Source organism: Ambystoma mexicanum, chromosome 5q, assembly GCF_040938575.1.
Source record: "Ambystoma mexicanum isolate Mex_15411 chromosome 5q, UKY_AmexF1_1, whole genome shotgun sequence".
Classification (NCBI taxonomy): domain Eukaryota; kingdom Metazoa; phylum Chordata; class Amphibia; order Caudata; family Ambystomatidae; genus Ambystoma; species Ambystoma mexicanum.
The window spans coordinates 387,200,907-387,228,802 of NC_090933.1; the positions used below are offsets into that span (position 1 = coordinate 387,200,907).

Here is a 27,896-nt window from a genome sequence, read left to right on the forward strand (position 1 = left end):
AACCAGGGACCTCTTGGTGGGGGTGTTCAAGCCCCGCACATTCAGGGTGCCCACTCCCAGGGCCGGTTGGCAATCGGCCATAATCTAGGTCACCAGATCTGTTGGGCACCCGCCTAGCATCACTATTCCCTTTTCGCTCCCTTAGTCTCACTGTTTGGACATTATTTGGACCTTCCCCCAACTCTTCCCCAAACCCCTTGCCCAACAAGGAACCCCCAACTAACTTTGTCACCCCCACCCTCCTCCCCGGCATCCAGCCAATTAGTTCCGCCATTCCTGGCGTTAGGCTGGATCATCAGTCTGCCCTTCCCGACCGGGCACTCCTATCCAAGCTCCTTGTTGTGAGCCCCCCCCCCCCTCTGTTTCTTCCCCACCGTCGCCCCCATCTTACTTGCTGATCTGGGGGAATCTTTATTCATCCGGACCATCATTGCGTCAGATCCCGCTCAAGTGGACGAGTCACCCCAATCCTCCGTCCTCCGAGTCATTACGCTCCCCCTCCCTCACAGACAGTGGGGTGTTTAGCTTTCTGTATTTTCTCGAGCTGGATTTCCTCCTTGACCCAGGATGGTCCGAGGCCCCCTCCCCGATCGCTGCCGGGCCCACCGGGCCTCTTCTGGGGGTAGGCTCCGTCACATAGTCCTGAATGGCCCCTTTTTATAGCCTCTTCTGTGATTTAACGACGTCCGTTGGCCCATGTATTCGAAAGACAGAGAATGGGTACCCCCATCTGTAGCGCACACCTTTATCCTTCAATAGTTGCGTGAGGGGGCGGCACATTCTCCGCTTCACCAAGGTGTAGGCGGAGAGGTCCTGAAATATTCCTCTGCGTTGTTGTAAGAAATCATCCCCGCTTTCCTTGCCTCCTCCAGGACCTTTGCCTTGTCTGTGTAATAGTGAAATCGCGCGAGGATCGAACGCCCCCTGCCCTTCCGCCCGCTCTGTGCACACGGTCAAATGTCAGCTCTGTGGTCATCTCTTCGGCGAAAAGGAGGGTGATTATGTCTCGCACCACATGGATTAAGTCTCTCTCCGTTTCCCCCTCCACCTCCAGGAACCCCAAAAAAATCTAAGATTGTTCCGCCTTTCCCTATTTTCATAGTAGTCCATTTGTCTGGCCCTTTCCTCATCCCTCTTTTCCAGGGCCGCCAGCCGCATCTCCATTTGCACCTCCTGCGTAGCTGAGGTCGACTGATTGGTCTCCACCTGCAAGAGCCTGTCCTCCACCTTATCCACCCTGTTGTCCATTTTTTCCAGTTTCTGCGCAATGTCTGATCGCATATCTCGGATCTCCTGGAGTATGGATGCAAATCCCCACTCCATAGCTGTTGAAGAATGCGTTGGGGCTTCCGAATGGGCCATGTTCCTGTGGTTTGTAGGGTCCTCTGTCTCCAGCCCCCTTGTAGCGAAAGGTTTGCAGGGTCTCCCGCCAGTTCATACGGGCATTTCACGTACCTGCTTCGTTGTCCACCACTGACTCTGGGCCGAAGGGATTGCCCCGGGGCCAAGTGGCGGGAGCCAAAATAAGACCCACAGATGGGCCTGTACAGTGTGCGGGGACCACCAGGACCAGGTGGGGGCCTCACACCCGGGTTTATCTCGTTGTCCCATAAAATCCCGGCGGACTGCAGGCGGGCACACGCCCTGCGAACTAACGCAGGGGCCTCCACCTACCAGAGGTGAGCGCCTGATGATTCTGTTGGCGTGGCGGTGCTGCGCCTCAGTTTCTCGGGAGAAGGGGCGGGCCCCGCGGATGCGGGTCTTGGAGTGAAAGCCCTCCGGGTCTCCAATCTTTGTCACCGTCGTCTGTCTCTTCCTCGGCCGCAGGCCTCGAGAGGCCCGAGGGCCTTTCACAGCGGGGGTAGGGGGCTGCCCTCCCTCCCCGGGTGCTGCCGCGTCTCCGGTCCTGCCGCGCTGCACTGGCTCAGGGCGGGCCCCCCCACGGCACCCGCCGCGGCCGCTCAGGGTACTGGGGCTGCCGTCACTGGGCTGCCTTGGATTCCCCTCCACTGGGCGGCGGGGTCCACCCCAGGCTCGTCCTGCCGCCACCAGTTATCCTCACCTGGGGGGTTTGTGGGACACGCGCCCAGGCTCTACCGCTACGGGAGCTCCATCTGCGGTGCTTCTGTCCGCTCGCGAGCCCGTCCGGGGCAGCCCATGTCCTCTTCCTGCTTCGGGACCGATGTCCCCGATCCTCGTGTTGTACCGTGGAGGCGGGCGGAGGGCTCTCCATGTGGACCCAACACTCCGATGTGAGTCCCCCGCCTTGCCGGGCAGCGCCTACGCTTGCGGGGCCGCGGCTGAGGGGGGGGGGGGAAATCACCCTTCCAGGCCCTCCCTTCGCTCCATCACCTTTGGCCGTCAAGCCCGTTCTCCGACTTCTCGTTGCCCCCGAAGTCCGATCTTTCGAGCTAAGGCGGCGTGGGGGGGGGGGGGTCCAGCAGTCGATCCGCACTGTGTTGCCGCCGGGGGGCTCAATCCCCATCAATGGCCCGAGTATGGCGGGAGAGCAACGCTCAGGCTGCCATCACCTGCGCGCCCCCTGGTAGCCTTCGTAAAGCCCTTATTTTAACGACAATAGTTCGGCTTTATAGGTAGCACTTTTAGCGCCGCCTAATAGCAAAAAATGAAAATGGCCACTATGGCAAACCTTGAAGGCAACTACTCTGTACCTTCTCATTCTATGGGCCATCCAGCAAAGAGTAGAGGCAGGCCAGCAGGATGGAATGTGAAGCGGGTAGGAAAAGCAGAATGCATTGAGATGTTAAAGGGGAGTGTGACAGGTGAACTGATGAGGTGGTAATGAGGCAGGGATGAATGGAGGCAAGAGTGCTGCTAGGCAAGATAGCAGTGGACCGCACATGAGTGAGCTTGGACTACGGGCCCTTACTGTGAAGCAAAGTCTGCATGCTGAGCTCCCTGTTTGGCTGGGAAGCCATCTGGCGTCACCTCCTGTGTGCCTACAGTTAATATAGAAAAAACAACCCGACGTTGCTGAATGACATCTGAAACACTCAAATGATCAATGTCAAACCAACGCTGGAGAGCAATTCAGTATGTTTAGCGGCAAGAAAGTTAAGCAGGTGGATCTAGGTCACCAAGCCGAAGCACCACCCACCTTCTCAGCCCTGCCTCTTCCTTTCTGCTCTTAACTCTTATATCAAGGGCGGCTCACGCCCGGGGCGTCCAAAGTGAAGGGCAGACTAAGAAATGGGGAATGACTGTTCGGACCAGGAGGACCCAGGGCCCGAACCCCTGCTCAGATTGCAGGTAAGCATGCACCAACATGTTTTTTTTAGATGGATTTATTTTTCCCCTGGCCATCGGGCAACGTCGACTTCTCTGGTGCTGGGTTGAGGACAGGTGCTTCGTGGCACAGTAGTTGTGCATTTGTGCACATTTTATTTTCGCGCTGAAGGGCATGTGCCCGCTTCCCCCTCCCTTTGTCCCGGTTGCTTCCTTCTTTGTTGGCTCTCCACGTCCCTCCCACTGTGTTCCCATTGGTTGCCAGGCCCTCTAAATCAGCCACCCAAGTCACCCGCTGCTGTGGCAGCCCCCTCGGCCAAGGACAGCTCAGTTGGTGTCTGCCATGGTCGCACCTAGCTTTCAGCTGTCGACCTGTTGCGACTGATCAGGTAAGTTGACTCTGTTGTATTGGCTGTACTCAAATACTAACTTGGCTGCGTGTGCTCCCCCGCATCGTAGGTCCCTGTCCCCTGTTGCGTCCCCCACTCCCCTCCTTCGATATATTGTCTATTATTCTGACACTGCCTCATGTGACACTGTTTTTCTGGAATTACTTTGCATTGCCTGCATTCTTCTTTTAGGTTCTTGTTGTGTTCTGGGCCTTGTTGACTATTGTTGATTGTATTGACTTGGTGTTTACTGCTACACGGTTTGTGGCATCACATTGCAATTGCCTGCATTCTTCACTTCTAGGTTCCCTGCTGACCTGTGATTTGCTTTTGGTCCTGTATTGCGTCTGCATTCTCTACTTCTAGGTTCCCTGTTGTGCTCTTTTCTTTCTGTTGGTTCTGTACTGCATCTGATTTGTAGGTCCGTTCTTGTTGTTTGTTGTGCCCCCTCCCTTTTGTGTCTCCCAACCCGTCCGGTGCCTCCCTCCTGTCTGGCCCCCCCCCCCCCCCCACCCCTGCGTGAACTCCCCTATCCCCTCCCCTGCTTGGGCTTCCCACTCCCTAACCCCTGCCTCGTTCCTCCCCACACTCCCTATGGTGCGCTGTCTCACCGATATTTAACTGATTTTCTATCGACGATCCCTCTCACTAAATCTGTCGGGAAGAAGTTCAAAAGGGACATCCTGGTCTCCAAACCAGTGCTCCCTTTCGCCCATACCTATACCAGTCCTTCCTCCAGACAGACCCTTAACAACATAACTGTTGTTCCCTCTCAGGCCTATGGACCCCCCCCATATGGTCTGTTATCTCTCCTCCTTCCTCATCTCCCATTAATGGCGCCCCCCGGTGGGAGTCCCTCCTGGCCCCCTTCCATTCCTCAAACCTCATTAATGTCTACTTAAATGCCACTGTCTTGGTCCAGGGCCCTTGGTCCAATCTCCACCTCTTTGATAGCTGCTTACTGCACCTTACCAACTTCCTTTCTTGCTATCCCTTCTTACCCCTCTCTGGCTCCTGTGCTACCTCTTCGGTACCCCCTGATGCTTCTCTGACCACCCTGTTGCCTCCCTCCTCTGCCACCCATCTGGCACTCTCTTCTCCCTCTCTGACCACCCTGCCTTCTTTTCCTTCCTCCTCTGCCCATCCTTGGGCACCTCCAGCACTTCCGCAGGGTGTACCTCTTGGCCTGTACCCCCTCCCCGAAAGTCCTTCAGATGTGGCAACCTGCTCCACATCGCTACTCAACTCCTTTTCAGCTGTCAAACACTCCTCTAAAATCTGCCGTCTCCTGGAAGAGCTTGATTTGGTGTACTGTCTCAGACTTGGTTCACGGCCAGCTCTGCACGAGTTTCGAGACTTCTTCACAATGGCTACAGATCCCCTCTGAACCCAAAACCAACTGTCCCCGTGATGGCGTAGCCTTGATTTTCCCAAAGTAGATCCCTGCTTCTATCATTCCAATGCAGTACTCCTCTTTTGAATGCCTGGTCTGCAGGTTCTCCATCTCTCCTGGCCTCTCACTGTGGGCACTATCTACAGGCCACCTGGCCAGGTCGCCCTCCGAGTGGGCTGACCTCTCCTTGCTTCTTGCCTCTACCTCCCAAAATCTTCTCCTCAGACTTGAACATCCACCTGGATGCTTCCAGCCTCTCTTCAAGACTCTTTCGCAACCTCTGAGATTCTCTTCTTGCCTCTGGCCGACTAACACTGCAGGGCACACCTTGGATGTTCTGATCTCCTCAGACCTTCCCTCTAACCCTCACCACTCCTCTCTTGGAGCAATTACTTTCTCATTTCTTCCCACAGGTCAAGCAGTCTACAGCACTGCCACCTACGTTCTCAGTCATCCGACCCATGAAGCGTGTCAGTTAAGGCTTTTGCCGCTACGGTCTCTCCTCCTGCACCTTTGGCTGACTCCCACCCTGACACAGCCCTCTCTAACTTTCATCTCTCTATCTCTAACATTCTGGATGTCCTTGCCCCTGTCATGAGGATCTGCCTGAAGCCCAAATCCAAGTGCAACTCTTGGTATGATTCAGACCTCGCCGCCCTTAGTGTAGGGCGGCGGAGAGGAAGTGGAGGGGCCTCGGGCGCACCCCAGACAAACTGGCCTGCCGCCTGCTCCAAAGGCAGTACAGACTCTGTCCTCTCTAAGAAGAGAGCCTACATCAAAACCCGCATCTCTGTGGCATCTAACAACTCGGCTGAACTTTTCCAAATCTGCTAGAAGCTGGCCAATCCTACTGCAGTCTCGACCTCTCCTGTTCCCTCCCAGGCCCTCTGCACGACCTTGGCCTCTCATTTCGCTACTAACACTAGGGACATCCTGTCCACCCTCTCTTCCTCTTCCTCTACCTTCTCTACCACTCAGCCTGAGGCTGTCTCTCCTCCTTTCTCCTGTTCACCAGCTGAAGATCTTTCCAGACAAGTCCGATCTATGAAAGTCTAATCAAAGCAGTTTCTCCCCTGCTCATCCAGAACTATCAAGGACCATCGACATCCTTTCTCCAGCCATGGCCCCCTTCTAAAGAAGCCCTCGGCCGATCCTTCCTCTCTGGCCATCGCCTGATGTACAGTACTCCTTTCATGGGCAAACTCTTGGAAAAGCTGGCCATCTTCCAGCTAAATGTACATGCTGAATCTGTTGGTTGCCTCCATGACCACCAGTCTGGCTTCAGAGCTGCCAGCACAAACTGCTCTCCTGAACACCTGCGAAGACTTGCTGTCCGATCTGACTCTAATCTCCCTTCTGTCCTCATTCTCCTTGATCTATCCTCTGCTTTTGACATGATCAACCATGCAATACTGCACAATAGTCTCCGGGTCAACCTTTGTATTACTGATCAGGCTCTGGCCTGGTTGACCTTTCTCACTGACCCTCTCGGGTCCAATTGGGGTCTTTCCTCTCTTCTATCACTCTCTACTTGTGGTTTTCCCCACATGTTTAACCTCTCTCCCTGGCTCTTCAACCTCTACCTGGCACCTCTTGCCCACCACATCGCTACTTTCGGCTCCAATTTTCAATGTTATGCAGATGACCCTCCGCTTTCTTTCCAGCTCCCCTCAGCCACCTCTGCTTCTTCTCACAACATACTGTGTGGCCGCAATTCATGAATGGTGTGCTACCAATGATCTCTACCTTAATGCCAGTAAGACTAAGAACCTCCTCATTGGGACACCTGCTCCCTCCTTTCCCCTTTTTCCTCTGGCCAACTACTTTGGGCCCTCTTCCTGCTCCTTCCTGTGAGGCTAAGAACCTTGGTGTCATCTTCGACTCCACCCTCTCCTCACATCTGACTTCTCTTAAGAAGTCACATTATCAGCTGCACCTCAGCGGTATTCCCTTTCTCGCTTTCCTGCAGAAGCTCATCGTCTCCCGAACTCTGATCCTCTCTAAGCTGGATGGACTATTGCAAAAGCCTTTTTCTGAATCTTCCTGCCTCTACTATTTGACCTTTGTAACTTATCCAGAACAGGACTGCGAGACTTGTCTTTGGCCTCAAGCCCAGGGATCGTCTCTCCAGCTCTGAAATCTCTTCACTGGCTCCCTGTGGCTGCAAGGACGAACTTCAAGACCCTCTGCCTTGTCCTCAAGGCTTTCTGGGGCCTGGGACCGCTCTACCTCCAACTTTCTCTTCCAAAATATCTTCCTTCTCGAGCTCTCTGCTTATCCACCTCCAAGGGTCAGACGCTTCGCCAAGCAGAGATTTTGGAGCAGATCTATCTCCTCGGCTGGGGCATCCTTCTGGAACAGCTTCCCTGCCTCTCAAACTTGAGCAGATCCACCTCCGGTTCGGCAGCAACTAAAAACCTTCCTTTTCGCTTCTGCTTTCTCTCCCCTGCTGATGCACTGGACTGCTCCGTGCACTGGTCACCCGGTCACCCTCTGAAATCTGGCCCAGGCTCCTGCATATCCAGTTGCCCTTGCACTGCCTCTGGGTTCCCCGGCACTTCAGGGTCTGTATCTGCAACCCTACTGTCCCTTCTCTCTGCATTTGAGCCACTCTCTTCCAAGCACTTGCGCAATCTGAATGACACAAGGCCTAGTAAGATCATTATTTTGTCCTCCCTGGTTCCCCCCTCCTTTTCTTGAAATACTTGCTTACAGGCGCGTTATAAATGCCATATCATAACCCTGCTTACTGGATTAGATCTGTACAGCCTCTTGCTCCTTTACCATTGAGAAAGTACATTTGGAAGAGAATAGAATAGGGGCGGGAGAATAGAAGCTGGGTATGTATGGAAGCAATACCTATGTGGCGCAAGCACTTCTACAAATTAACATAAATGACATGGACTGGTTGGAATTCATGACTCCGTGCTATGGCATACATGACCTGATTTGTACGTATTCTGCCAGTAACTTCCATGAGTTATGTCGATGTTTCTCAGGCAACCACCTAGTCCAGCATCGATGCAGAATACTCTTCCATTTCGCAAATAAGCCCAAAGTGAGCCAGGGTAGCCATGGATCTTGATGGCGTCAGGATTCTATGTTCCATGCTGGGCGCAGTGCCTCGCTCTTTGGTCGACCTCCCCCTGCACTCCCTATTCCTTCTTGCACTTACCTCCTCCCACTGTTCCTGTCCGTGTTGTTGCCCCTTCTGCTGCTCTCCGGGCTTCGGCTGTAACTTCTCTTCTCTGCAGCCCACTGCTGCACCTTGTTCCCAGCAAGTATCTTGGTCTTCCATTAAAAATGAGAGACTGACTTCCCTAGGCCGTCGAGTCCCCATTGCTCGCACCCCCAACCCTCCCCAACGCAACATGCCTACCCTGCATGGCTGGGTGCGAATGGCTTTATTGCTTGCGGCTTTTCGCTCTGGTTCATAAGACACGCTTACATGAACACGAGCTTGAAAAAATACATATGTCACAGGTGGCCCCAATAACGCATCAACTCCCAGTGTGCCCAATGACGACCCTCTCTTTAACCTAGGAGGACGCCGAATTCAGGTTGTGCCTTTCAGATGCTCTTGGGAGGGGGGGAGGGGGCACACTCGGTTTTACCCTTTGTTCTCTAATGTTCCTCTATGGATCTATCACCCTCACTTATCTCCTCAATCTTCCTAATACTACCTTCCTTCTCTCAGATATTCTGCTCTACCGCATCCTCGGGTTTTACACAACCCCACTCCCCCCACCTCCCCTTCTACTCTCCCTTTCCTCGCCATGCCTCTGATGCTGCGCCTGGTCTCTTGGCCAATCTCTGCCTCTTCTGACCTCAACTGAACAACCCACAACTTCCTGCGTGCTTCTTTCTTCTTGCTGTGTGCCCTCCTTCCCAGTGTTTCCATGGGCCAATCTTTCCCTGTTCTCCCCTCCTGGGAGGTGGTACACACAATAAGAGGGTCTGAAATGAGGTTCTGAGATGGCAGCCCGCTGTGGTGAGTTATGGTGTTTAGTCAGTTTGTGTGTTGGGCATGTAGACTTGTCAGTCTGCTTGACTTGTCTGGGGAGCTGTTCTGCGGCTCTCCCCATGTAAGCACAATGTCCTCTGATCGCTGTGCATGCAGCTTTCTGCTGCCTCTGGGTGGGGCCGCAGCTAATCTGTTCTGTATTACTGGTTGCAGTTCCTCAGATCTTGGAGCGGTCTCTTCTCAACGTTGCCATTTGTGGAATACAGGCTCCTTCCTAGGTCCGTGGTCTTCAAACATTCTAGGCCTGTGCCCCCCAAGCAAAATGTGGGCAGGCTGGGGCCCTCCAAAAATGCCAAATGGACAGTAAGTCCAAATGGCTATGAACTAGAGCGTGCTGTCACCGCACCCTACTTGCAGTATAGTCCCTGGGCTCCCCCACCTGCTCCCATCAGTCTCTGGCCTCCCTCAACCCACTCCTAGCCCAGTCCCTGTGCTCTCCCCATCCCACCAGTCCCTGGGCTCCCGCACCCTGCTCTCAGCACAGTCCCAGGGCCAGTGGTGGCTGGTGAATTTCTTTTTAAGTGGAGGGGCATAAATCTTTCCACCAGATATGCCATAGTGACAGAGTGCAGTGAGGGAGCCCGAACCAATGAAGTTGCATTTTAAAGCACAATTTTTAAAACAATTGGTAAAAAGCCAAACAGCAATTCGCTGTGGGGGGCCCAGGAGGCCGGCATATATTTTTACTGGATATCTGATAGATGTCCAGTAAAAAGATGCCATCCCTGTCCCCTGGGCCCCAGCAGTGCCTAAACACAATCAACATGATTGTGTGTATGCAAGGCGCTGGGGGGGCAAGAGGGGTGGGGGGGGAAGCATGGTGCTTTTGACTGGACATCTATGATAGATGCAGTAAAAAAAAGAAATGCGTCTCCTGGGCTCCACAGCGCCTCGGAGGGAGAGCGGGCTTTGGCAGGTGGGTAAGGGGATTGTGCTACAAAGGCATTTTTCAAATGCCTTTGTTGTACAACCCCTCCCGCTCCCCCCCCCACCTCTACCCCCACTTGTCAAAATCAGCTCAACGGACCACAAAATCCCTCACACACATCCATACACATTTAAATAAAAAATAAATGAACATAAACGTACCTTCTGCAGGGTCCTGCGCATGGGTGCTTAAACGCCCTGCTCCAGGATGCTATGTGCGAGGAGGCACAGGAGCTCCCCTTCGCACAGAAATGCAGTGCCCAAGCCAGCATTTCCAATGAGCTATGCAAGGCTGGCGAAGCAAAAAGCCCCCATCCTTGCATGGCTTAGTGAGCAGGTGTGGCTGCGGAACTGAACTGTCAAAGGGAAACAGCTCCTCGGCTCCTCCATAATGGGTGATGGGGCCACTGGGTGCATGCCCCCTCGCCCATTATGGATGAGTCGCCAGGCTCAAACTGGCCTATAGGCAATAGGGCAATGCCTGTACCAAAAAATGCTAGTGTGGGCCAGTCAAAATGGCCCACTTTTTTGCCCAATGTGGGCCAGTTTGAGTTACTTCACTATGCAGCTAGTAGTTTTGACCATTTGTGCTGAATTTATATTCTTTAAATATAACATTTGCCTTTATTTTAACAAAAAAAAAACCCTTGAGTACTATTCAAACAGTCTGTGACTAAAGGAATGAATATCCATTTGCAACTGCAGGCCACTTTTTCAGTTTTGTGTTCCAGTCCGACCATTTGAGCCGTCCCTGCCCATTTCCTCGAATGTTAAAAAAAAATATAAAGGAGGTTTTTTCATGCTGGGCTCTCGCTCACCCACCTACACTGCCCACCCCTCTCCCCCTCCCCGCATCACCCCCTTTGCCCCCGGCATGTGGTCGCGCCACACAGTTTGAATACCTCTGCTGTAGGTTAACTTCGGTTCGTCTGAGAAGTGGGGGAAAAACCTATTCACTTCACTTTTGGCAAAGTGCCACCACTTAAGGGGAGCCCTACTTTTTTTTTTTTTCCTGTGACACAACTGACGTGGAACCCAAATGGCTAACAAAGCAAAATGTGAAGTCTGTAATGCAAAAAATGGATGTCATACAGACATGGCGAAAATACTGACTTGCTCTGTGCTCAGCCATAATGGGGACACTTAAGGCATGAGTTTAATATGCTCCCAGGTGGAAACCTCCGGTGCACTTTACTTTGCACGGACACCGTTCTTTTAGAGATGCTGTGTCTGCACAATGGATTTATGCTCGTTCTCCCACCATACCTTTCTCTCAACATAAGAACTTTGGTGCCTATGGTAGTCTCTGCATGGGCTCGTTAATCGCCGTATTTCTAGAGCGGTTAGGGGTGGGAGAAAATGGACGCCCCTCAGCACGTGGAGTGTCTATCTGGGTTCGTTATCGAAGTAGCCGGATGGTCTGTCTAGATCAGACTCTTGGCTGGGGTGGTGTTATCTGATGTGATCAGGTGAAACCACATTGTAACAAAAGTGTGTGTGTGTGCCTTGTTCCTCCACCTGGCAGTTACTGGGGGCAGGATGTATAACAATTTCTGACTCTAGTCAGATGTACAACCAGGACGCTTCTTGTCCTTCAAAATCCCTTTATTACAACGTGTAGATGCCATTCGACACCACCTTTCGTCGCCGCACAAGCAATTTCACAGCAATGTCCGCCAATTTGTTATCCGTTTAAAAGCCGCTCGGGCCCAGAAATGTGCTGGCAATGGTACAAGTGGATATATTGGACACGTGTACATTATTTCAAGAGTTCAACATCTTACATGGCCTTACAATTACTGGACATTGTGCCTTATTTGTCTGTAGCCACAGCGACCTGTGCACCTATGGACACCTTCGAATGCTATTTTTCGTTCATCCAATGTGTGGCTTCCAAGATATTCATGAAGCATTTTATTTTTGTTTACTCCTTTTTGTTAAGTCTTCATGAGCATCCGATGAACGGCCCACAAACTCCTTGGTTCTGTTAATTATTACAGCAAATGGAATTTCCGCTTCTGTTTCTCAGCATAATTAGTCTATGTATATTGCACAGTAAAACATTGTGTTCCTACCCAACAGGGAACTGCTCCAATTATCTTTAAACATTCCACTCTTAGCCAAATGATGAAAATACATAAATGTACAGTCGCACGTCCCAGTTGACTATTAAAAGTTTTTAGAACGATTTGACGGTCAACTTTCTTCAAGACATCTCTTGCCCAAGTTCCACGATGAAATGGACTATTTAACCAAATACTCCAGTTAAATGTCCCTGTTGCTATATATTTTTCTTACCCTTTAGAGAACAGATTACATATCTTTTGCATTTTTCTCAACTTTTGACCCCTTATTAAAACTATTTTCTATAGTCGTGAATATTCTTGCACAGTGACCTCCTTGATTAGTTGGTGCGAAAAGAGTTTCCAAAAATATTCTCCCAATTCCGATGTAGCAGCTGGTTTTGTTGGGTTCATTCGGCTTAGTGTATATAGCTTCGGGGTTGTTCACTTGCTGGTTAATAGTTCCACAGCCACATTATGAACTTGTGGGTATTTAGCCATGTGACCGTCCAATGAGCGAGACAATGTGGAGGTTGGAGAGACGCCTAGGTCCGGGGATGCCAACAAAGTACCGAGAAGATATGTTTAGAGGCGGTGGTTGGGGAGTTACAGATCATTAACCTTTCCCAACCATGAGGCTGCTTTCTGCCATCCTTTGTGCTGACATTGGAACCGAGCAGCAGTGACTTTGAAATCTATGGCCCAGCAGAGGACCACCTCCCCGCCATTGGTGGCACACACATTTGCAGATCCTGGACCCTCATGCATCCCATCCACAATGGCATAGCAGAGGGGTGCCCAGCAGTACAGGTCGGTTGCTGCAGGACCCAGCAGTGCTATGGCTGACATTTATTTTAAACCCTTGTTATCTTCCAAGAAAAAGTCAACCAGTCAGTCCAAATAGGGGACAGACGGATAATCTGCATCAGGGTTTCTCAAGGAGGGAGGAACAGAGAAACCTCTGGTAGAAAGGGAACAAACTGGGGCAGTGTCAATCTCGAGACACATCCCCCCACATATGAGCGGTAGATCGGGCACTTTTGCTGTCTAAAAATAGGATATTCTACCAAAATCTAAAAAATGGTGAGTGGAAATGCTAGCAACAAACACCTACAAGCTCCCCCACTGCTTTCACCCACACAGCTTCATGGATGTGTTTAGACCAGAAGTACACATAGTGCCACAGAAATAAACTCTTCTATCACTGATCTGGAGAGGTAAACATTTTTTCTTTTTAATGTGCATGAATAACTTGGTACAAAGAAATGTGTATTACAAAAGCTTCTATTTTAGTTAAAACATTTTTATTACGGTTTTATTAAGTACTTCTATTGGGAATGGGACCTACTTTTCCTTTTTTAATTCTCAGTTTAAAAAATGGGGTGTAAAATCATCCAATTTTTGTCTGGAGCACTGCTGGGCGATCTGGGGAAACGAGTGAAGAGAGGGACCAATGCAGATGATTTTTCTGTAATTGGGGGTATCCCAGAGCCATATATAAAATCTTAGGTGAGGGTAGTAAATGGCAGAACCAGATCACCGTTCCAGCGGGAGGAAGGTGAAGCTGGGGAGCCAACGAGGGAGAGAAACATCTGCCTGTTCAGGGCTCACATCAGCTTCAGGCGAGAACCAAGGCTAAAGGAGGGAAGGACAGCACTGGCCTACAGAGGGATAGATGGCAGAACTTGGTAGGAGCCAGAGACCAGTAGGAGAAAGCCAGATTATATTGAGGTTGCAAGCTGAGGAGGGCGACCAGAGGCTGGACAGTTACTGCAACCGCTTGGCAGTGGAGAAGAGCTACTTGCTTGTAAGCCAATGGTAAATACCCTGCCAAGGTTGTGGTGTAGTAGTCCCAAAATACCTGGGAGGAGTAAAAGGTACACACTTGTGAAGGCATGTGCCAACACCGAGGAGCTTGGGCAAGCAAGCTGCAGAATGAGGGTGTCTATCTGTGTCAAGAAGTAACCTAAAAGAAATCTAGAAGCAGTCTATGCGCTGGATTTCTGGACGAGTTATTTAGGATGCTGGGTGCTATATCCATGAGAATGTATTTGTTTGGAAACCAGACAAGGGCGGGGAGTCTACTTTGGTCCTTGCACCGAGTCCATTCTTCCTCATGAAACCTTTGACAAATGGCTACTTTTTGAGTTCCAAGCGTCCCTGATGGTCAAATACCCAGAGATGGCTGAAGGGTTTTTAATTCCATGTCCAGCAGGGCTCTAGGGCTGTTCCCCTTGCTCCACCGTCTATTTGCACCAATACCACCCTAACCCAGGCTTCCCTACTCTTAAGGTTAGCAGATATTGAAAGTTTCTCCCTACTGTTTTTATGCCTGAGGGGGGGGGGTACCTAAAGGCCAGTGCCTTGTCCATCTATTGTGCTTCTGGGGCTTCCTAACTGTCCCTATGCTATCCAGTGGTTTTTGGTCTAAAGGAATAGTAGATTTCGCTGATCAAACCCTGCCTGATGGACTCTGTCCCGATCCTGCCCACATGCGCTTCTCCCTTCTGCTTACTGTGATGGTCTCCTCGCACTACTCCCAACTCTACTCACCATCACTCCTACTCTCTGCATCTTCTTACTGACTTTCTAGTTCTCACCTCCACCCTTTTTTTTACTTCCTCCACACTACTGCTGCGCCACACTTACTTAAATCACTGTCACTTTGCACTCTCTACACTTCCTAAATACACTTGCCACTCACTCAACGCAGTGCCACTTTCACTCACTAACCAGAACCTCACCTGCTTTAAGAATTGCCACCACAATTCTATGTACCGTCCTTCTCCTGCTGGTCTCTTGGTACTCCAGCATGAAATGCCTACAACATCCTGCTTCCTGCTATCCTCTTTTTGCTCCCCACTCCTCCTGCCATTGTATTACTTGCACTGTCCAATCTGTTCTAAACAGTAGAGATGTTAAATAGTGGGCTATTCCCCCCCCCCTTTTATTTTGCCTGCGCAAGACTGCTGTGTATTGGAAATGGCAGTCCAGCGCTCAGTGTCCCAGGGGCCCTGTAGATGTCTTCCCCCAAAGTAAGCGAAGCCCCCTTTGGTGTTTGTGCCCTTTGTCGTTGTCCCTGGTGGTCTAGGGGTTTGATTGTGCTCGGGCTGCAGAGAGGTTTGCACTGGGGAGCCGTGAGCAGCATGCCCCGTGACCGTGCAAGCGCTGCAGCTCTGTCTGTTTCCTCCCTCTTCGGGTGCTACTGCGGGATGTCTGGCGCTGAAGTACAGCAAGTGTGGGCTGTTTCATGATTGCTGCTGCTCGTTTGATAGCCAATTCATGCTGGGGCTGGAAAAGGGAGAAAACAATTTGGCAAGCTTTCCTTTTTCGAGGCATAGGGAAATGCAGCAGAAAACGACTGATGGGTGGGGCTGCAGGACTGGCTCTAGAGTTCTGGTATGCCCCCCACCCCATGCGGAGGGGATCCCATACCCTCTTGACACGGCCAGGTTACTTTAATGACAATACACAGCCTTTCTATGCTTCTATGCAGTTCTTAAGTGTCTTGTACACACGTTTATTTAACAATATACCTGCTCACAAATTAATAACCTGAAACCTAAAAGGATCCCGGTTGATCTCTAAAAATGTGCCTCTCCTCACAAAATGTTTCGTGAACAAAGAATCATATCTCCCTAGATAGTAATACTGATGAGGGTAATTCAGCCATTCACAGCGGACATTCCCTCCTTTGTTATACCAAACGTTCAATCAACCATCGCCAATAAACGTTGTGCACCCCTAGATCACAGGCACAGTGAAACCAACACCATGGGTTGATTTTTATATTGGAACATGAAGCCCTCTTATTATATAACATTGCATGTGACCTTTGGTTGGGAAATGGCATGATGGAATGTGTCCAACCAAACCTGTAACCTTGTATGGTTAAACAACCTGTGCCTGAGTAACCTCCCTCTAACAATGATCCAAACGCCTTTCCCCTACGAGATACTGAGTCCCGCTGGGGCCACTAGTTAAATCCCCTCCTGATCCCACTCCCAAAACAACTCTGTTCAGCAAGTAACCAGACAAACATAACTTTAATGCAGTCCCACCTCTATCCACTCCAAATCATCCATCTAAGATGGACCATAAAACTCCAAAATCATTGTAATATCGTAAAGACCCCTCTGCACGCCATCCCACGGCACCTTAGGATCAATCTGGAACAGTAATGCAGGCATATTCAGTGTTTGGAGAGTGATTGTTCAATTTTCAGAACTTCAAATAGAAAACATTAAATGTTTCATTCTGTAGACTGGGAGCATTGCACGTCGGTGCAGATTTTGTGCACCTATTGATCCTTTATAGTTCCTTTTTGTTCAATTTCTGAGCTCCTGCTCCTCTAGTTTGCTAATCTAATATTGTTCACCCTTGTTTTCAAAGAGTGGGTGAATGGGTTTCCCCAAAGACAGCAAACCACATTCCCAGTAAGCCATGATGTCAAGGGTTTACATTACCTCTGGTTATATAGGGGCATATCGGATAAGTCGGCACCTTTATAATTTTACCACATCCAATTTCTGGGTTTTTCAGAATGTCTGCCTTTGTCCTGTTAATAACACCACCATACTATTGGTCTGGTCCCCTTCCCTCTAATTCTTCCCCTTCTAAACCAAAGAGGACCGCTTTTCTACCATCTTCACAGAACAGGTGATTAAAGATTTCGTTGGCCGTCTTTTCTGTCTTCCAGTGTTCGCCATCCTTCTCAGGCACTCAGTATGTGCACATTTTCTTTCCCTGTTTGTGCAGCTTTAAGCACTAGTTCCTCTTAATGCAACTCCACGAGGTTTGTCTGCCTGGCCTCTTATTTCAACTCTGTTGACTAATGCTTTCTGTGTCGGGCACATTTCCTGTAGATGACTACTTGGGATCGTACCACAATTTGTTTTGACTACCCCTTTTTATTCAATAACTTCTCAAGGTCGCTCATTCAGAGAATTCCAACTCTGATCCCAGTTTCTATGCGACCATTCATTTATAGTGCAGTACACTGTACTGTTACCCCTGAGGAATGCCCAGCATAGGAGCAATTGGGACTGAAACATGTTGGTTTTAATGCAGAAATATTGCATTTGTGATTACAAAATTGCGTGTTTTACTAAAATCTGGTGCAACCGATTTTGAGGCCAAAATTGCAATTGTGGGGTTTGCTGCATAATCCTATCATTTGTATATATGGATGTTTGTACTTTGTAATTTATGTAGTTTTTTGTACAGAATATTGTATTCTACACATGCTTTAACACGTTCATGAACATGGTTATGCGTTTTATTTGTTCAAATTAAATTCCTGGTAAGGAATATTCTCCCAGTAGCTCTGATTGGAGTTTTTGCGTTATGTAACATTAACTTCTTTCTCCCTTTGTCCTGTGTACCCATACCTTCATCTGACTTTAGCAATCTCCTGGGTTTAGAAATGCAGAAAGTTAAAAGGGCAAGTATCTGGCATGTGTTGTCCTTAGGCAGCATATGCGCAAATACTTACCTGCCTTTTTTTTTTTTTTTTTTTTTTTTTTTTTTTTAATCCTTTATTTTTGCTTTACAGAGGATAGTGTGGACAGATCAGAGGGGTGCCATGGAAGCTGTCTGAGCTATAAAAAAAGCAAGCAAATGGTAGTGCCGCTGATGACTTCCATGGCATTTTATTTCTCCAGCATGGGGTCTGGCATGGATTCACATGTTCATGAATATTCCCCGTCGTCAGGCTGGGAATCCTCGGTAAAGGAAAAAACCAGTATCAGTTTCGTTTCTGATCTGTCTTTCGTAGTAGTAACCAATCACTGGTCTCTGCGTCATACTGACCACAGCCAATGACTGCCCTCTACCTAAGCACCGCCTCTGGCAGCCATCTTCAGATTTTTACCGCACGTTCATGTGTTGGGATCCTCGTGTGCTCTCGAGCGTTAGTGCTATTTTTTCACGTTTTTTGCTCAAAAACTTTTTTTCGGTCAAAAGAGCCTCAAGCTCCACCGACTCTCCATCCGATCAACGGGGACCCGTGTCGGATTCGTCTGCGCCCCTCAAGGGTGAAGATTTCGTCGAGCTACGCTTTGGAGGACTCCAGAAGCTTCTCAGGCCCGGACATGGCCCAGGAGAAGGGAAGCTTGACGCCCGGAAAGCTGTTCAGGGTCTGCCCTGGATGCCAGCTGCAGAACGTCTTTAAGGAGGACGAACACTCCTTTTGTGTCTACTGCTTACATGAGGACAAGACGCACGTGGAGAAGGACTGTGCGTTTTGCGGCAATATGTCGGAGCGGACCATGAAGGACCGCCATCAACGTCTCGCCAACTGGCTGGAAGGGAAGAGCCCGTCGGGCGAGAAGAAGAGGAAGAAATCCGAGCGGTCTTCTAAGACCTTTGAGGACGCCCCGGCGACGGGGGTCCAACACAATGCCAAGCACCGCGTGTCTGCTGGCACCGGGAGCGCCGAACGGTCGGGCTCTACGGGCGCCAGGCAGGGCGCACCCTCCCCGGCACCTTCAACTACGAGCCAACGCTCTGGGTCGGGTAAGAGGAAGGGCGAGCACCCGGCGAAGCTCCTGGAGAGGCCCCGGTCGAGCTCGAAGGCCCCATCGGAGGGGGAGCGAGGCAGTGTTCTCCCCCCCCCTCAAGGATAAGGCGGTGAGCGCACCGAAGGTGGTGAAGGCCTTAATCCATCCGGCCAAGCCCTCTATCGATACTGTCGCGGCGACCCCGGCTCAGCCTGTGGAGGCTACACCAGTGGTGGCGACCTCGGGGCTCAGAGTCTCCCTGCCACCTCGGAGGGAGTCCTCTTTTGTGCCCATCGATAGGACCCCTGTGAAATCCCCGGCGGGGAAGAAAAAGGGGGGGCAGGGCGTCGTCGTAGATTCAGCTTCAACCTCGGAGGAAGAGCTGATCGAGGTCTTAAGCCACGGCCTTGGCGTGGAAGAAGACCGGCCCGTCGGGATGGATCCCGACGCGGGTGACGACATCGTCGAGGGTGCCGACGGGGCCCCTGATCGCCCGTCGGATTCCCCTCTGCCAGCGCCGCAAGACAACTCGGCGGCCATTTTGTTGGCTATACAGTCCTTATGCTCAGAGATAAGGACGAGACTACCGTTGCCGACGGAGGAACCTCTCCCGTCGGGGGATCCTGAACCGGGACCTTCTGGCGTTCCCCCGCCCAAGAAAAGAAGGCTTCACCCTCCACCTCCTTTTCAGCCGTCGCGCACCGTCCAGCCCTCCTCCCCGTCCACCCGAGGGGATGATACGGGGACTGACACGGCAGCGACGGGTACGGACGACGAGGATCTACCGTCGTCACCTCCCACCAGGGCTTCTCCGCCCGACGAGATTGGTTCGTTCCACTCCATGATCGCCAGGGCATCCGAGCTTTTCCAACTCTGCCCTGAGGAGAAGAAAAAGGAAGGATTCCTTTATCAACGGCGCGAGGCCAAGAGGAAGACGGTCCTCGCGGTGCCTCTACTGGACGACATTTGGGATGAGGGCCTCTCCCTCCTCAAGAACCCTTCCACTACGCCAGCTAGAAGAGACCGGTACGAGAAGAAGTACCGGGTCCCGGACGCGGCCCCCCTGTGCCTCCGGGCGCAGCCTACCCCGGACTCCGTCGTCTCCGCGGCTTCCAGGAAGAAAGCGGGGGGCGGGGGTGTGGCCTCCACATCCACTTCCCCACCAGACGGCGAGGGAAAGAAATTGGACACTATGGGACGCAGGGTCATCTCGTCTGCAGCGACGACGATTAAAGCGGCCAACGCCTTGGCTATCGTGGCCCGCTACGACAGGGAGCTATGGTACAAACTGGCTCCCCTGCTGGACTTCCTACCGGACGACAAGAGGGCGGATGCCCTGGAGATCCTACAGGAAGGTGAGGTGGCGTCGGACCACGCCATCACTATTGCGACGGACATCGCCGACACTGGATTTCGCCAGTTGGGCAACGGCGTGTGCCTTAGGCGGCGTGGATGACTTAAGGCTACGGACTTCCGTCAAGACGTACAGACCAGAGTCCTGGACATGCCGTTCGATGGGAACAACCTGTTTGGGAAAACAGTGGACGATTCCCTTCAGGCCATTAAAGCGGACACTGAGACGGCCCGGGCCCTTGGGGTTCTGCAGCAACGACGGACGCCCTTTCGGAGCAGCGGAGGCAAGGGCGCCTCCAAAGGTTCCGGCGGCGGTTTCTCCACCTACCGTCAAGCGGCCCGCTCGTCGTCTCAGGAGGCCTACAGAGGACGAGGCAAGTCTGGCGGACCCCGCCGTCGTCACCAAGGAGGTCAAGGCGGCAAAGCCTCGTCGAAACAGGATTGAAACGACCGTGGGGTCGGGCCCCCACCGATGCACCCCGGTGGGAGGCCAGCTGGCGAGCTTCGTCAGCGTGTGGGAGTCCATCTCCACCGACCGTTGGGTGCTGGACGCCTTAGCCCGGGGCCACGCGCTCGAGTTTCAAAGAAGGTGCCCGCGCGTCCCCCCCGTGGCCAGAAAAGAGCTTCACGTCCCTCAGCTTCTCCGGGAGGTAAAGGCGATGCTCAGGAAGGGCGCCATCGAACTCGTCCCAAAGAGGCTTCGGGGCTCCGGAGTTTACTCGAGATACTTCCTCGTGAAGAAGAAGACGGGAGGATGGCGCCCCATCCTAGACCTGCGACGTCTGAACAAATTCATCAAGGCGCAGAAGTTCCGGATGGTCACCCTCCAGCACGTCCTGGGTCAGCTGGAGGAAGGAGACTTCCTGTCGTCGTTGGATTTGGAGGATGCCTACTTCCATATTCCCATCCTAAAGGGGCACCGAAAATTCCTCAGGTTTGTGGTCCAAGGGCGTCACTACCAGTTCAAAGCCCTCCCCTTCGGACTACGGTCGGCACCCAGGGTATTCACCAAGTGCCTTGCACCGGTGGCGGCGCAGCTGCGCCGCGAGGGGATCCACGTCTACCCCTACCTGGACGACTGGCTCATCCGGGCCAAGACGAGGGAGCTCGCCGTGGAGCACACGCCAAGGACCGTCCAACTTCTCACGGACCTGGGATTCTCCGTGAACTACGCCAAGTCCCACCTGGTACCCGCGCAAAACGCACTGTTTCTGGGAGCGAAGCTCGACAGTGTCCCTTCTGGCCTCCCCTTCGGAGGAAAGGACCAGGTCCATCCTGGGCAAGGTACAGCGGATGTTGGCTTCCGACGCGGCCAAGGTGAGGTCCATCAAGTCCCTCCTCGGAATGATGTCTTCTTGCATCTACCTCATTCCCATGTGCAGGCTCCGGATGCGCCCGTTGCAGGAGTTCCTGGACGCGCGCTGGATCCAAACGACGGGCGGCTTCGAGGAGAGGATCACACTCGACGAGAGTTTCCGCCGCGCGGTCCGGTGGTGGGGCACCCGCGCGCATCTGACGGCGGGCATGGACTTCCAGACCCCAGACCACCAGGAGACAGTGACCACGGATGCCTCCCTGGAAGGGTGGGGAGCGCACACCGAAAATCTACACGCGAGAGGCCTTTGGCTCCCGACGGAGAAGTCCCTCCATATTAACGCCCTGGAGCTCCGTGCAGTGTTCTGGGCCCTCAGGTCCTTCCTTCCGTCCCTCAAGGGCAAGGTGGTGAGGATCTTCACCGACAACACCACCACCATGTTTTACATCAGGAAACAGGGCGGAACCAGGTCCCCAGCACTGTCCAAGGAGGCGCAGGACCTGTGGCATTGGGCCGTCGCCCAAAGGATGTTTCTGGTGCCGTTTCATCTGGCAGGGATAAAAAACACCATCGCCGACTCACTCAGCAGGGAGCTGCGCTCGTGCCACGAGTGGGAACTACGGCAGGATCTAGTGGATCGCCTCTTCCGACGGTGGGGCACACCCCAGATCGACCTGTTCGCGACGGCGACGAACTCCAAGTGCCGGAGGTTCGCCAGCAGGTTTCCCCAGGCGAGGAGCATGGGCGATGCTTTCTCGCTCCCCTGGGAGGGCCTGTTCCTCTACGCGTTCCCTCCTTTGCCACTGCTAATCCGGCTCGTCAACCAGCTCAAGAGGTCACGGTGCAGGATGATCCTCATCGCACCTGCGTGGCCGAGGCAGATATGGTTCCCGGACCTTCTGGACTTGTCAACGTCCCCGCCAATCAAGCTGCCGGTGGACGCGGATCTACTCTCCAGGGAAGGAGGCGCCATCCTCCACCACGACCCAAAATCGCTGAACTTGCAGGCCTTGCTCCTGCAGCGCTAGAGTTTGGAGGATACGACATACCGGCCGACTGCAGAGAGGTTCTTGCAAAGGCCAGGGCGTCCTCGACTCTTAAATGCTACGGACACAAATGGAAGAGGTTCTCTGTCTGGTGCCACGCACAGAAGATTAACCCTCTACGGATTACAGCTCCCCAGGTACTGCCGTACCTGCTGACGCTGGCCAAAGCTGGACTGGCACACGCGTCCATCAAGATTCATCTTGCTGCGATCTCCCGATACACCAGAACCACGGGGCGGGCGTCCTTGTGGTCTCATCGTCTGGTGAAAGAGTTCATGAAGGGACTGTTCAGATCGTTCCCGCCGGTGAAGGCTCCGGCCCCAGCCCCGGCGTGGGAGCTCAACGTGGTGCTGACCAAGCTCATGGGACCTCCGTTCGAGCCTCTGCACTCGGCCCCGTTGAAGTTTCTGTCGTGGAAAACAGCGTTTCTTGTGGCCATCACCTCCGCACGACGGGTGGGAGAGATCCAGGCCCTTTCCTGCAAGGCCCCATACTTGACTTTTCACGACACGAGGGTAGTGCTCAGGACGCACCCCTCCTTCATGCCCAAGGTACCGTCGGACTTCCATCTCAACGAACCCTTGGTGTTGCCCGTTTTCTTCCCGTCGCCTTCGTCGCCGGCTGAGAGGACTTTGCACTCGCTGGATGTGGCTAGAGCGCTGAAGTTCTACGTGGACCGCACGAAGTGTTTTCGGAAGACGTCACAACTCTTTGTGAACTTTGGACCTGTCAATCGGGGGAAGGCTCTCTCGAAGGCTTCCATTTCCAGATGGCTCTCCGGCTGCATCATGTACTGTCATCGGTTGGCAAACCGACCGCTGCCTGGCCGTCCGAGACCCATTCCACCAGAGCGATCGCAGCTACCACGGCGTTCCTTTCTGGTGTGCCCCTGCTGGACATATGTAGGGCTGCTACGTGGAGGTCGACGCACACCTTCACGAAATTCTACTGCGTCGATCGGGATTCCAGGGAGGAGTCCAGGGTCGGCCAAGCAGTGCTGCGCAACCTGTTCGCCTGAGGTGAGCCTGGTGAGGAGGTAAGATGCTTAATGTTGAGTTTTATGTAATGCTTAATGTTGAGCCTTTGCCACCTCCCGTGGTTGTGCATGTGTGTACTGCTATGTATTCTTTATTCATGAGCATGTGAATCCATGCCAGACCCCATGCTGGAGAAGGAACAAGTTACTTACCTGTAACTGTTGTTCTCCAGCATGGGTCTGGCATGGATTCACATGCAAACCCTCCCGCCTACCCCTCTGCGGCTCTTCACTTGGTCATACTGCCACTTCACGTGCTTCCAAATCTGAAGATGGCTGCCAGAGGCGGTGCTTAGGTAGAGGGCAGTCATTGGCTGTGGTCAGTATGACGCAGAGACCAGTGATTGGTTACTACTACGAAAGACAGATCAGAAACAAAACTGATACTGGTTTTTTCTTTACCGAGGATTCCCAGCCTGACGACGGGGAATATTCATGAGCATGTGAATCCATGCCAGACCCATGCTGGAGAACAACAGTTACAGGTAAGTAACTTGTTCCTTCTGATCAAATTGACATGTCCAGCAATAGATGGGGATATGATGGCAACACCTGGTAAATGGAGAGAACTGGAGCATACCAACCTGGCAAATTGTCAGGGCCTCATGACCGTCACACTTCAGGGCAAAAAATGGAAAAGGCTACGAGTACCTGCATATGTGATGCTAGTACTTGACAAATGGCATGACTAGCTCGGTATAGGATAGGAATACTTTTTAAAATACTTCTTACGACTTTTCTCTTTGTCAATTCTTGTTTTTCCAAGTAAATGAAATGTGAGGTGAAGTCTTTGAAATGTGCGCCACCTCATTCTCTGGCCTCCTGTTTCCTTCCCTATACACATGTTTTGAACTAACCCATGTTCCTTCTAGTTCGAGCACTGGGTGACCCTTCGTTTTTTAGGACCCATTCTTTGGAATTTTCTCTGACTGTTCAGAGATTGATTTTAGTGTGGTCTTGTTTTCCAAATGTAAAAGACAAAAACAGTCCAGTCTTTGGTGAGCGTCAGAAAACACGGCTGTGAGCAACCCTAGTAGATTGATCAAATGCATTGACCATTAATGACCTTGTTGCATTGGTGCTTGGGCATGTTTTGCCGAATCGAAGGTAGCCTTTTCTACAAAACTTCAAACTAAAATAGTTTACCTTCAAATCACTTCTGCATGTGTAGCCATTGAGGCAGGAGGGCCTCGGCCTTCCCTCCACCTTCCGTAGAAAAGTTCACCTGGTGATTGTAATAAGTCACTCCTGAATGGTGGTTCATGAGCCATGCCTGCTGTTCTGCCCAAGGGTAGACTGTATATGTGGCGAGGCCTGAACTGCAGGTGACTTTTTGTAAACAGTATTTGAGAAAGTGTATTTGTCATAATGTTGAAATCCCCTAATTTAATTGGGGTGGGAAAATGAGACCTATTCAGTTTGGGTTGACTCATCAATTACATTTCCACCCCTGTAGGTCCAGAGAGTGCCGAAACCTTTCCCACGACTGACCATTCTGCGCAAAGTTGAAAACATCAATGATTTCAAAGCGGAGGATTTCAAAATCGATGGATATGATCCACATCCAGCCATTAAGATGGAGATGGCTGTTTAGCACTAACTTTTCACGTTTTGATAAACGTTTGAGTACTTGTTCTGTTTTTGGAGGCCATGTGCATAATGTATTAATATTTTAATGTAAAATCTTCTATTGTCTCGCATGTTTTTAATCTAATAAAATAGTTTTTTTTAAAATTAGAAATATAAATTATTGTTCCAATATATGTTGTGTAGTGTTCGTACAGGTAGGCTTTTGTACTTCAGACCTTTTCGTATTGGAATCCATTGGTGGAGCTGATGAGCCCCACGAGGGTTTCTGCAGCATTGGACCTATTTAATTGGCTATCGTCATGGGAAACTCAGCAATGCTTAATCCTTTTGTAACGAAGATTATTTCAGGGCTACCAGTCAAGTCCTATTCGTCGGATGGTAAATTTATAAATGTATTTCGAGTGCAATAAAACCGGTTTGGCTAAAGAAAATTCATGTGTTCAGTTGTTTTGTTTTTATTTAAGTTAATTGTTTATACTTTTTTTTGCGCTATACTGTAAATGTCTGGACTGTCTAGAAAGAGTAAGGTTCCAATGTACTGCAAGGGCATGCTCTGAATGTGCTGTGGCTAAATGGGGACCTTTTGGGAGTTTGTGTGAATCGCCAGAACTTTAGCACCCACTATTTAATGAGCACACCATTATGGGCTAGTTACAAGCTCAGTTTCGAGTTGTAAGCGGAATCCATTTAATCACCATGTTGTGGCTGTTGCGGTTCTGTGCCGCGAAGTAAGTAGTAAAATCGCCCCCACTTCAGAGAAGAGCAGTGTAAAGACTGGAGGGGGTATCTGTAGTGCTGTTCTCTATATGGGAGAGTCGAAGCACAGAGTGCCCCAGCCAAGATTCTCAATTTTGATATCGTGGTCGAGCAACCAATGCTTAAGCTCTCAGGAGGTGATGCGGGCTGGTTCTGAAGTACAGGGTAGTACCCAAGCACCCACAAAGGAATGTCAACACACTATGTTGTTGAAAACCGTCTTTGTATAAATAAGGTTCACGTTATATACACAATCACAATAACACACTTTGTACTCTGGCAATACTATAATGGTAAATATATACAAGTCTACGTGGTACCACTCTTAACTATCGATTCCTTTTGAAATGCATCAACTACGAACCGCTGAAATGGCATACGACTCTGATTTTAGTATGGCACAGTCCCCCATCTACCTAGAGACAGTTCTGTGCAAGGATCCCCAACCCCCCCAACCTGGGCAACCTGTAAATCAGTAAATAAAGCGTATTTGACAAGCCCAGTCCAATTATGCTCAATATAGTCTTGAGTCCTTCTAAAAAGGTTGTAGGACCCCCAAGGTACCTGGTTTCGTAGAGTTCTTCAGTGAGTCGTCGATGGACCCTTCTTGAGTGCACTCCCTTTAAGGCAGGGGCCACGGTCGTCAAGAGTCAGTGAAGAGGAAAGAGTGAACACTGTTGCAGCAGCTTCGTCAATGAGCACCTCAAGAACCGATCAGTCGACAACGTCCTGCAAGCTAAGGCGTGCAGTGCACCTAGACAACGAGAGTTTGTTGCCGCAAAGAGTTGATGAAGATCTTTGGGCCAGCAAGGGCATCGGGTCGTTGGCGTCTGTGGTCTTCAGGTGGCGGGAAACCCACTGGTGGATTCTCGTCGGCGTTCTCAACTTTCTCCATCGGGACAAATCGGTCGACAGTGCTGGCAAGAGATTCCTTGGATTCAATTGTCTTGGGCAATGGAGCACTGCGGGTCCGGTCTGCCATGGACTACAATGGGCGCTTCACTTTGGATTACGCGGCGGTACCCTTCTCCAGTCGGCAGCCTTTTTGAGGGTCTGACTTCCAGGGAGCTTTGGCAAAGATCAGCTGGTGCACGATGATCGCTCGTAGCTCGGGAAGAGGTCTCCTAGCCAGGTCCTCTCTTGGATCAGTCCTTGACAGTCACACAGCTTTCAGATTAGCGAAGCACAGCAGCAGCAATATTTCTTCCGTTGTGTGGCCCTATGTTAATACCTAGGGCATATTTTTTTCTTTTCTTCATGGGGTGGTGGACGGGGGGGGAGTCGGGGTTCCAATCAGGGTAGCGGAGGGGGAGTACAAGCAGTTGACCTACCATGAGACTCGCACACAGACTACATTCAGGCAAGAGACGCATGTAGTCGGATACTAGACACAATTCTCCGAAGCAAGGCCACACAAGAAAGACTGAAGCTTACGAACACAGATTAGGAGACACTACACCTGGCTACATGGAACGCCTACCTTACAATACATTAATGGCGGGTGACCTCATATGCATGCAGTCCTTGAATGTCAAGGGCCTCAACTCACCACAGAAGAGATGCATGTTAATCAGGGGCAGAAAAGAAGGGTGGAGTGGGTATCTTGTATCGCGTCTCCCTAGAATTGAACATCGCTCAAACGCGGAGACCCAGGTGGGAGATTCCTTATAGTGCAGGGATCCATTAGATCTTAAGAAGTCACTATGCTCTGCATGCACCCCCAATCCCCAGCAGCTGGTATTCTGTACAGACCTTTTCACACAATTAGACAGTATCAGAGCGGGATCACTGATCTGTGAAGGGGATTTTAACCTGATCATGAATCAGACATGGACTGGAAGTCCTATAGAGAGGAAGAGCTACCCCCCGAGACAGGCAATCCTTCCGCGAGTTGATCTCGGACCACCTGTTGCTTGACGCAGGGAGAACTCTGCACCCCCTCCAAGTCATACACATTCTATCCCTCTGCCCCCACATCAAACTTACTCCCGCATAGATTATTTCTTCCTGGTGGGAGACCTCTAATATTACCTGACGAATGCCACAATTGCGCTGGTGGGGTGGTCAGACTATGATTTGGTCACCATAGTTCGAAATAGGCCCTAGCAAAACCATAGACAGATGAGGGACATTTAATGACACGCTTTTCAGAGATCTGCTCTTCGGGGAGTCGCTAGATGAGGAAGCACAGGATTTCTTCAATGGAAATGATACTGGGGGAAATCCCACGGACCACACGGCAAAAGCCACGATGAGGG

At 51.3% G+C, this 27,896-nt stretch overlaps 1 protein-coding gene across 1 annotated transcript in view; it reads left to right on the top strand.

Moving 5' to 3' along the window:
- TYMS (thymidylate synthetase) overlaps positions 1-25,313 on the top strand; it is a 214,681-nt gene extending 189,368 nt beyond the window's left edge. The window contains exon 7 of the mRNA XM_069620874.1: positions 24,749-25,313. Coding sequence (XP_069476975.1) covers positions 24,749-24,886 — 138 coding nt within the window. The 3' untranslated portion in view covers positions 24,887-25,313. The remainder of the gene's footprint in view (positions 1-24,748) is intronic.
- The last annotated feature ends 2,583 nt before the right edge of the window (positions 25,314-27,896 follow it).